The sequence below is a fragment of the Macrobrachium nipponense genome, chromosome 27 (assembly GCF_015104395.2).
Source record: "Macrobrachium nipponense isolate FS-2020 chromosome 27, ASM1510439v2, whole genome shotgun sequence".
Taxonomy (NCBI): domain Eukaryota; kingdom Metazoa; phylum Arthropoda; class Malacostraca; order Decapoda; family Palaemonidae; genus Macrobrachium; species Macrobrachium nipponense.
The window spans coordinates 15,843,948-15,855,017 of record NC_087216.1 but is presented as its reverse complement, the minus strand read 5'-3'; the positions used below and the strand labels follow the sequence as shown (position 1 = coordinate 15,855,017).

Sequence of the window (11,070 nt, the reverse complement as noted above, 5' to 3'; positions counted from 1 at the left end):
GAGTAGATATGCTACAGGTGCTGAATATGAAATCTTAAAAATAAGTACTATCAGGAGAAAGAAGGGAAACATTTCGTAATAGGAGCTAGTAATCAATTAGGATGATGGATGTAGTTTTTAAAGTATTTTGGGCTGAATACCCGCACTGAGGCCAAAAAGGTGACTTGATACAGAGGAAGTAAAGTAAGTTGGCCATATTATGCTAGAAATTATAGTGTTTAACAAAATTTCCTTTTATCATCTCTGCAGGTTAATGCAAAACATAATGAGACATTCAACTTAAATACACCAGAAAATAAAGAAAATCATGGGAATTGTAATTCAACATTCATTCTTGGATCTGGAAACAGTAACAGTGGTAGCTGTGAAAGGAATAAGAAAGTCTGTGATCCAAACAATTATGATATCCATGATATCAGGAGTGATGATTCAACTGATGATGAAAGTGCCCCAAAGAAGATTATTCCAACTTGGGCTCAAGGTTTGTATTTTGTAGTTTTGTTGTATTAAATAGAGTTAGGCTAGTTCCAAGATGCAAAATTTATTTGCTGCATACTGAACATGCCAGGAATGTAATGTACAAAAACAATTCAGCTTAATACATTAAAACATTTTGACCAGTGTCTATTACCATAGTACTTCTAACACAATTACATAGCCTTGACTTTAAATTACAAGTATGATGTAACCGGCTCCTTATCTTAGATGTAGTTACAGTTGCTGTACTGCAGATTTAGCAGAAATCCAATTAGTCACAATTGCTTATACAAAAATTCAGTGTTTATAGTTTGTTTTTGCAACTGACATGTTTACTGTGCATCATTAAAAATTTAAGAGCTTTTGTGTTTACATAGCAGCTATTTTTGTCTAGGTATAAGTAATGTAGAAATTATACATTGCATACTGTATACATGAATACATAATTGATTTGGTGCTGTGTGTATATATATATATATATATATATTAATATATATATCTATATATATATATATATATATATATATATATATATGTATATATATATATATATATATATATATATATATATATATATCCCCTATACAGTATATTTCATCATTTAAATATGCGGGTTAATTCTACAAGACTTTTGAAACCAAAGTAGAGTCCCAACTGTACTCATAAGACGTCTCCTCCAATGAGTAGCTTACTGATCGTATGTCATCATAAGGGATCACCTCATAGGATGTCTCCTCTGTTGGAGATGCATGTTTCCTGGGAAGCTCAAGGACTTGTCCCATCTACAGTGCAATTAGTACTTTGACAATGCACAAGTTGACTGTTATCTCTTCTGTCTACTTGGAAAAGACCTATGTTAGTCATCTTCCCTTTGACAGAAAGCTAGAGGTCTTCTATTCATGGTCCCAGAATTGTCTGTTGGAGAAGACAACTCTTTTATGCGTTCTGGGAATTCTCCGGGAGGCTGCTGTATACACAAGCCGAGACGTTTGCTGCCGTGATTGGTGAAATCAAAAGGTTTCCTCTCCTCTCAGAGTTCCTGTTCAGTAGACAATATCTTCTGAATGTTTTCCTGAATAGAGGAAGTTCCTTCTGTTGATACCGGTGAGGTGAGGACTTGATTGTGTTTAGTTTGTCTGAAGGATGAAGACCTCTCTTCACCCTCAGAATCCTCAGTTTGGTTCAAGAGCTTGGCGCAGTCTTGTTCACCTTGGAAGCTCAGACCTTCTGCTTGGGACCTTTCTATGGTCTTGATGTGGGACTCTCTGGTTCTAAGTTTTCGTTCTCAACCTCCTTCAAGCCCATGCGTCAATCAATTCCTAGGAAACTGACTTTGTAAGCAGATTTCCTTCTAACCTAGGCTGAAGCCTCAGGGTTCCCTCAGGGTTAGATGTCATAGACTTCATATTAACACAAGCCAGGTTAAGAAACAGGTGCCCTAGTACACCCTTTTGCTTGTCTTCGCAAGGTGTTTAGACGAGCCAACTCCTTATCATCAAATTCCCCCACTGATTGGGTGCATGCACAAGGACATGACACCAGAGGAATATGTTCCTCCTGGCATTTTAAAGTACTTATCTGTTCTTAGGTTTTGAATGCTGGTTCATGACTGCCTCAAACCACTTTCATTTTCTTCTGCATGAAGTACATTGCCCATAGATCCTTGTACACATTTTCCTAGGGTCCAGTGGTTGTTGTTCAACAATATTGACTCGTCCATTGCCCTCGGCAAGACAATTTATATCTTGCCTCAGATGATTTTGTGGAGTAGGGAATGAGGGAGTTGACTGGCCTCTTTTCTTTTCCTTTTCTCCTTTTTTAATTCCTGCGGGCAGTTTGAAGAATAGACACATCATATGCTGGAACTGGCTTGATGCAGGTGAGCATTGTAGCCATACTGTTATCCAAGAATGCTATGAATCTGGGCATGTTTCGTTTTATTTATTTGTATGGTGTTTTTACGTTGCATGGAACCAGTGGTTATTCAGCAATGTTTCATTTTATTTGAACCCAGTTGACTAAGTATTAGATATCCAAATATCTAATATCTCAAAGGCTTAGGTCTTCTTTAGCATTCTCATTTCCAAGAAGAATGATTGGTTGTGCTGAAACCCCAGTCGGTTCAGGATTCTCATACCTCCCTCCAAGTATGAGTCTATCCTATTGTTAAGACCGAAGGTTTGTTCCGTATATGAACAAATGACAAATTTTTAATCAATTTGTAATTTTGATAGCTAACAGACCTATAGTCTCATCGGTTATGGCCCACATCTTGACACCCCTCTTACATTTCATCCTGAGTTGGAAGAAAGACTGGTGCATTTCCTGTATACAAATGCACTCTCGTCATGCTTCCACCTCAACTATGTAATGGATGCTAGATGCCACAGAATCCTTGCATTTACAATCTTTGTTTTCAACTGGTTTCTAGCTGGCACTAGAAGATTTATCCTATTGTTAAGACCTCAGGTTGGTTAGGCATGAACAATACAAATTGATTAAAAATTTGTTATTTTAATGGCAAACTGTTATTTACTTAAGGAGTTAAAATTTGCAAGCCTCCTAGTGCTCCTACTTTTTCAGACCCCCCTCCCATGTATCCTACTTTTTTGAGGAAAATTTTACTAAAAAGTATGAAAGGTTTAAAATAATGTTTATAATTGAATAGATATAATACAGAAATGTGTTGAATGAGTGTGGCAACATGGTTGGTTATTGATTTCTTGATTAACCACATTGGTGATGTTTTCAGTTTATATATAGGCTGCCATCTAATGTTATATAAATGTTTGTGTAAACAATCACCAAAGCAAGTACTATTTAGAGATGAAACATCTGGCACCTTTGACCAAAACAATCTCATTTCTGGGCTCAGCCGTGTCACTCCGTGAAATGTGTCCTCTTTAGCACTATTTCTAGTAAAATATTGCTATAATACCAGAGAACTGCTAAATTGGACATGTCAGAAGTCTCCGACTCGCTCACCTAAATAAAAGGTGTCGGTATAAAACTGGGGCGAAAATCATTTCTTTGGAAGATTTTAATGGTGGGGGGGATTAAATTGCTTCTCTAAACAAGTATAAAACTTAGAGTGATAGTGCATCTCTGACTGATATTAGAAGCAGTCCCCTTCCAGGTTTCCCTTGTCCCTTTAATCCTTAAGTCTAGTGCTTCATACATAAAATTCTAGTGGAATTTGTTTATTGGTGCACTGTTGGATTTAAATTTTTGCCAGGCTTGTAATTGCTCTGACCAAGTAGTCTTGATAGAATGACTGTATTTGGAATACAGATGCACTTGTATCTATGGACATTCAAGACAGCAATAAGGGCACAATGGTTTGTAAAATGTTTTTTAGAAACCTTAAGCCCCATAGATCTTATTCTTCAGGGCAACCTTGTGAGAGTAAAATTTTCTTCTTGTAATCAGTTATTCAGGCCTGGAAATTCAGTTCCTATCCATATGATCATTTAATTTTTTTAAACAAGTAAGTACAGCCAGTCCCCGGGTTACGACAGGGGTTCCGTTCTTGAGACACGTCGTAAGCCGGAACATTGTCAAAAATCCTAAGAAAACCTTACTTTTAATGCTTTAGGTGCATTCAAAACTATGTACGGCATTCTTATTGCATTTTTCATAAAAAAAAAAATTTAAATACTGATTATTTTGCATTTTTGGTGTCAAATTTCATCTGCCAGATCAGCTTTTGTAGGTGTCGTAACTTTAGAACATGCGTCGTAACCCTGGGAATAATTTCTGATGAATATAATTGAAAAGCGTCGTAACCTCGGAACGTCGTAACCCGGGGACTGCCCATATATGGTATCCATATAAAAATTAATGTACATTAGTTATCTATCCTTCATACGGTAATAAAAAAAATTTTTCTAGCAAGAAAGTTGTCACTGGTTATTTTTCCTAATTGCAGGTAAACAGTTGAAGGCATCTCTTATAAATCAAGAGTATTACCCACCAGAAGTAAATTCCATATTTCCCCCAGAGAAACTTCTCATTATGCCAAATCTTGTGGAAATCTTCCCAATAGCCCGCAGAAGATTCTTCAAGCGCACTTCGTCGGCCATGTGGACGACTCCACCCCACAAACTAGTAGATCATTAAGAGCTTGTAACTTATTGTTTATAAGTTGAGTTGATGTTTAGATTATTTCTAAAATTGTATAGTAGCGCACACACTTTAGGTTTTAAGACTCATATAGCGTGCATGATGGATGCGAGAGTTGAATGTCTTTGCGAATGATATAAAGTGCGAGTATTCAAGAATTCTTAAAAGCACTGTTGTATAAAGCCTGATGTTACGAGTAAATCATGTAAGTTTCCTTGAAAATATTTTTTGCAGTAACTATAGATTTCCTTGTCTTTACTCCTTTCCTTATGACACTACGGACAGAAAAGTGATTGTAAATTATCCTTGACTTCACATCATTTAAGTAAACCGTTTCTGTGTATAACAGCTAAAGTTTATTTGCAAGTCAGGGGAGAAGAATTAAACAAGTAAGCAAAGTTTTAGTTAAGTTTACATAATTCTGAAATTATAACAATCATGTAAAGATCTCATGTTTGAAAATGTGGGTTTGGCAATATTTTTGTTAACAGCCAACTTGATTAGATTCAGTATTAAAATTCATTGTATATTTTCAGTTTAATCCCAAATTCTCTTTGTTGGCTTTCAGGGAAAATACAGATCCTTTTATTTTTTTGTTTTTTTATTTATTATTTTTTTTTTCCTGAAAGAGAATGTTGCTCTAGAACATGTAATTTTAATGTTTTTGTATATAGTTTGAATAAAAAAAAATAAGTTACACATTATTTCTCAAACTTTAGGATCCACTGCTATTTGAAAATGAATGCCATTTATACCTAACATTTTTGTAATATTGATTAGTATATGCTTACTGGCAGAATACATTGTTGGTTTTTATATTGATTTTTTGTATTTAACTGCCTATTCTCAGCTGCAGAAATGTACATAGTATGCTATTACTGTTGGCAAACATGCCATCATTTCAGTACTAAATAAATTGAACAAAGCAAATAATTTCACAGTAACACAATACTTGTTTTCTGCTGGTCCACTATTGAGATCAATAAGAGTAGGTGGATTTCTTCTTACTCCCACAGCAAATATTACTCTCTCCAGCCATTGTGAAAGACTATCGAGCCAAGTAACTACAAAATGTATTCAATGCCCAGTATATCCCGCAGGCAATAGAAGGCACAAGTGCTGAGCTCCTTGGTGGAAGAAGTAGCAGGAACAAACGAACCCTTAGCAGGCACTTAGTCCAAGAATGTTAAAAAAAAGAGGTTGCCTTCACCTTCTCCTGATACTCCAAATTTCCTATAGCTGGTGTAGCCAACAAGATGAAGGTAAGAGGTAATGAGCAAGGAATAAGGTCTTGCCTAAAAAGACCTCAGCACACATGAATAGATTGAAACAGGAAGAGCAACTCCTGCTTAGCATATTAATACCAAGTTTGTCCCCTTTTAAGACAGTAAGAAGAGGCAGAAAGAAAGGGGAAACCAATTTTAAAATTAAGGATCCAAAAAAGGTTCAGTACTGTCAGCAGATACCCATTTTATCCTCTCCCTGCTTTTTCCCACACCTTATCACTGAAGCAGACGCCAGCAGTCCTGATCTTTAAACGTGACACCTCTTTCAGCAAAAAATATCCAGCAGTTTGCTGTCTCAAGAGTTCAGCCTTTAAACCCACAACCCCTCCACTCCCATGCTCAGTCACAACCAAGTAAGAATATGGTTAGAACGAGAACATGCCTCACTTCTTGTGCGCACTTCACACACAAGAAAGGTGGAAGAGATTGCAACTGTTCTGGAGAGCACTTGTGCCAAGGTGGTGGTGCTGGTTATCCTCTATATACTGTCCACCAAGGAGAGCATGAGGAATAAACAGGTTGTCCATAAAGTCCCAGTACCATTACAAGTATTTATTGCTCAGAAATCATAAAACAGAGTAATGCAGTTTTTTGTAGAATGTTCTACATTTTCTCAAGTTTACATTCAGAGCATTTCATTGTACAAAAATGCATTAATCTAAGTTATATGGTTTCTGAGCAATAAATACTTGTAATGGTACTGGGACTTTATGGATACCCTGTATATAACCTGTACTGTTCCTGAACTACAGTCTGCACTCACAGGACACGGTGTGAAAGGGCCTGTTACAATTTGGGTTGGAAGGAAATAAGTTGAAGGGGTCTGCCAACATCAAGTTAAATAACTTCAAGCTTGCACCAAAGTATACTAGAAAGTTCTGGCTTTTATTCTTGTAGGAACAAACAATTGTTCACATCCTTCACCTCTTGATCCTTTTTCAAGGAATACCTATCGGCCAATATGTATTCCCACAGGAACAAATAATAATCCACTCAGAAAACCACCACCCACCAAAGGATAACAGTCAGCCATTTATTGCCGAGATGTAACTGCACTAGCAGGACATATGGAGACAGGTGGCGAGATTGGATATCTTGGAGGTTGAACAGTGCGGACAGCTCCAAGTTTTTCCAAGTCTAATGGCTGTAGCTACCACGGTGACAAGAGGCAGAACTAAATCTTTGACTTGGCCCACAAAACCAAAATCTCCAGCCAACCACTTTTAGGATTAAGGGGTCCAGCCAGAACCCTTATATATGTGGGTATAGGGCGAAAAATGCAGTCATGAAAAAATTCAAGGAGCTTCATGTGGCAAATGAGAACACGTATACGAAATATTTTGTCAAAATTCCTCTTACTTTTGTAGTTACAGGGTAATTAGTAAACATAACTCAATAAGCCAAAAACATTGATCTGTACAAGAAAATGCAATATTTCTTCTGTTATCTTAAATTTGATAATTATTGTCAAAAGGAAATTGTGATCAATGGCATCTGTAGAGATTCCAAGAGTTGCAGAAGGGGAAGTCAGTCAGCTACCAAGCACAAACCCCAAGTAGTCTACATGTTCGAGTTTCCCTCTGACATTCGCTTCCTTTTATGTATGTTTATCTTTGTTTTGGCAAGAATTTAATCATGCCAATGAGGAAAAGACAAGCAAAACATCTCGCTAACATACAGACAAAAATTCGCTCTAATATGATTACAGAATATCATAATGTACGCGATATTAACCTAGTTAGTGAAGAGACAGGGAGGGTTGCGCAGTAAGTAACGCCCCCGTCTTCAATGACGCACACGTCACACTGTATCCCAGGCTACAATCTTTGAGCAAAGGGATCTTCATTTATGACGACTAACATAGTTTTGGTTTATTTATACCCAAAAAGGAATGTGAAATTCAAAATAATCATGATTTATTAACATTGTCTTTGTAAAAAGAGAATACACCTTCGAGTTTCACCTCTGACATTCTCTTGCATTTATGTTGTTTTTCTTTGGTTCGGCAAGAATTTCATCATGCCAAGGAAAACATCTCGCTAACATACAGCAGAAGAAAATTTGCTGTAATAAGCAGAGTTAGTGAAGGAGAGAGAGTTGCGTAGGAATGAGTGCCCTGTCTTGCCTGACGCAGTCCCCCAGGCTAAGATATATGAGCAAAGGGATTCATCATTTATGATTAAATTATGATAAATAAAATAGTGTTGGTTTATTAATACACAAAAAAGAAATATACATTCATAATAATCATTATTTATTAACATTGTCTTAATAAAAATACGAAGGAAAATTTTGAACGCCCTATCTCAAAACTATACTTAATGACCTTCAAAATCTATCTTCTCACTTAGTTTTAAAGCTATAACATTAATTTTGGTATATAATTCAGAAAGACATAGAACAATCAAATAAAGCCCTTTTTTCCTATTTTTGTTTCGTCTTTTATAAATTTTTCTTTCCAGATTTATAGGGTTTATTTTTTTACCATAATGAAAAATTCATATCTAGCAAAAAAATGACTTAGCAAAAAAAAACTCCTCATTCGATTGGAGGTCTACATCAGGTCTATATATGGTAGTAATCCCAGGTCTTAATATTAAATATTAAGAGAGGAGATAGAATTGGAAAAATGGTTATTTTCGGGATAAATTGCCCTGGCGTCACAAAACTGAAGGTCAGAGGCAAAAATCATATGCAGTTTGGAGACATCCCAAGTCACCTTATTAAGTGGTATGAATATCAAAGTCCTGTCCTTAAAAAATGGCATTAGCCGGCCGGCCCCCTTAAGACCATCTATTTGCAAAGTTACTTCTACCCTACTCACTCTATACTTGCACATTCTTGTGCACACAACTTTGTCTGCATAGGCAGTATGTAACATTTTAGAATATAGCGTACTCTTTCAGGACAACCACTGCCCCCACAGGTTCTCTGGGGGCTTTCACTACAGCGCTGCATAGGAACAGGATACAGCTCTGCAATTTAGATTGGGGTTATATTGGTACTCTCCTCCTCACCAGCTTTTCCCATTTTGAAGAAATGAGTTACCAAACCAAATTTAAAGGGCATCTTACTTTAGTAGCAGGATTTAGTGTCCCTTGTCTGTCAGAATAATCTGTCTTCATCTCTGAACAGAGGTTCTGAGGCTGGATTTTCTTGCAGTAGATGTTGCTTTTAAGCATCGTGATTTTATTTAAAGCTGTGAACATAGAAGCATTGTTAGGTTTATAGTTTTTGATGAGTATGGCAGCTTATTTCAATTGGCTTTATTAATGTCACAAAAGGTAAGCAATATAGTTTCAAGGTAACCAAATAAAAATGGAATGGCATGATTTACTGTCCTGAATTGTGGCTGCTGTTGACAAAAACAGTAAGGCATAATGTACCTGAAGCTGCACCAGGTCATGCTGCTGTGCAGAACTGGAGAATTCTTACTGTAAGCTCCAAATGTTCAAGGAAAACAATTTATAAAGAAATAGCTTTTATTATAATGAATGTGATTTAAAAACTCCATACAAACTGAAGGAAGATCTTTCTCATAGAGAAATTGTAAACTAAAACTATCAAAAATATTTGGTATATCTCAGAGACTTCCACAGGTTATGAGCAACATGATGCAAGAGAAAAAGAATGGAAAAATAAACCTAATACTGTGCAAAGACAACCTCTGCGGAAGACTATATTTCTGGTCTTTTCCACATGAGGGGCAGACACTGTAAGCAATTTTGTGGGAGGATAGCAATCACATGTGGTCCAAGTCATAGGTTTGCCTGCCTATCTTGGACGGTTTGATCTGGTAACTTGAAAAGCAAGAGAATTATGGGCAAATCAGAGTGCCGATTGTGTCTTCCCCTGCCTGTGTGTGGAAGGACCATTACAGCAGCAGTATAAGGCACAAAAATACACTAATATTGCATTCAACATAAGCATACCAAATTGTCACTCCACAAAAGGATGCAAGGCAAATTCTCTCAAAGATGATTATGTGGTAAAGGTACTAATTCATTCCATTTGAACTCCTAATAGACAATTTACAATAAATTTTATCAGTAAAACACTCTAGTACTTATTTATAACAAAGATTTAATATGAATTCTCTATCATTTCTGAAAATTAAAATTTCTGCATGAACAGCACCATTCCAAGAACTTTAATAAACTTTTCATGTTGCTTATGTTTTAAAACCTGTACCATGCAAACATAAGTTTTTTTTTTTCTCCTAAGTAGCAGATCACAGACTAATAGAAGAAATCTTTGTATATCATAATTCAGTTTTGGGAACATTTGCAAGCCACATAAACCTAGGTTTTATGAACCTTTATAGAAATGTCTTGCTGCTAGTATATAAGTATTGCTAAAAACCTAGAAAAACTTATGCCATTTTAATGTTACATTAGGAATATAAATGACCTGTCTACTAATTTTGCAAGTGAGCAATATTTGATCTTGACATGTCCTATATAAAATTTAAAGATGCCTTTGCTTCAAACCATCTTAATCTCGCCAAATAACAGCAGTCAACAACCAGCATACATATAAAATTTGGGAAAACTACAAAAAAAAAAAAAAAAAAAAAAAAGGAGGTAAGGCACAGCTGGTCAAGAGTATTACAAAAGATGTATAAAAACCACTTGACAAAAACCAAGTCAAAAACATAAGCAAAATCCATGCATTCCACTTATACAGAATAACAAATGGCAATATAAAACAGCATCACATATTACAAAACACAACAGGTATTTCAGATATTTTAGAACTATAAGGCAGATTGATTCTCCAGTAAAAGTTGCTTTGAACACAAAAATTAGATTAGGTTGTGGAAAATCTAAAAATCATTAAGTTTCTCATAACATCCCTTAATCTTTTTGTTATTCCTAGATGAAACTGATATTGAACCAATAACATATAAAATCAAAATATAATCTATTAATGCCTAAGTATAAATACTAAGCTTTGCAGTAATATTCTCTTCCTGTACAATTTTTGCATCTCAATAAAGGGGTTGTGCCATCAGTACACTGAGCACACAACTAAAAAAGTCTAGTGTTACTTTAACCCATAGCTGCAACCACTTTTTAGTCTTGCTTTATAGTACATCCACTTACTCTTCCTGTTTTCCATTTTTCTACCACACCTCTCTATTTGTACTTGGTGCAAATGTGGAATTTTCTTCTGTTTCACCTTT

General features: G+C 35.8%; 1 protein-coding gene across 2 annotated transcripts in view; it reads left to right on the top strand.

Moving 5' to 3' along the window:
- The window catches only part of LOC135200857 (inner centromere protein-like), a 57,682-nt gene extending 52,267 nt beyond the window's left edge, over positions 1-5,415 (top strand). For both annotated transcript variants that reach the window (XM_064229562.1, XM_064229561.1), the window contains 2 exons: positions 250-481; positions 4,406-5,415. In XM_064229562.1, coding sequence (XP_064085632.1) covers positions 250-481; positions 4,406-4,596 — 423 coding nt within the window. In that variant the 3' untranslated portion in view covers positions 4,597-5,415. The remainder of the gene's footprint in view (positions 1-249; positions 482-4,405) is intronic.
- The last annotated feature ends 5,655 nt before the right edge of the window (positions 5,416-11,070 follow it).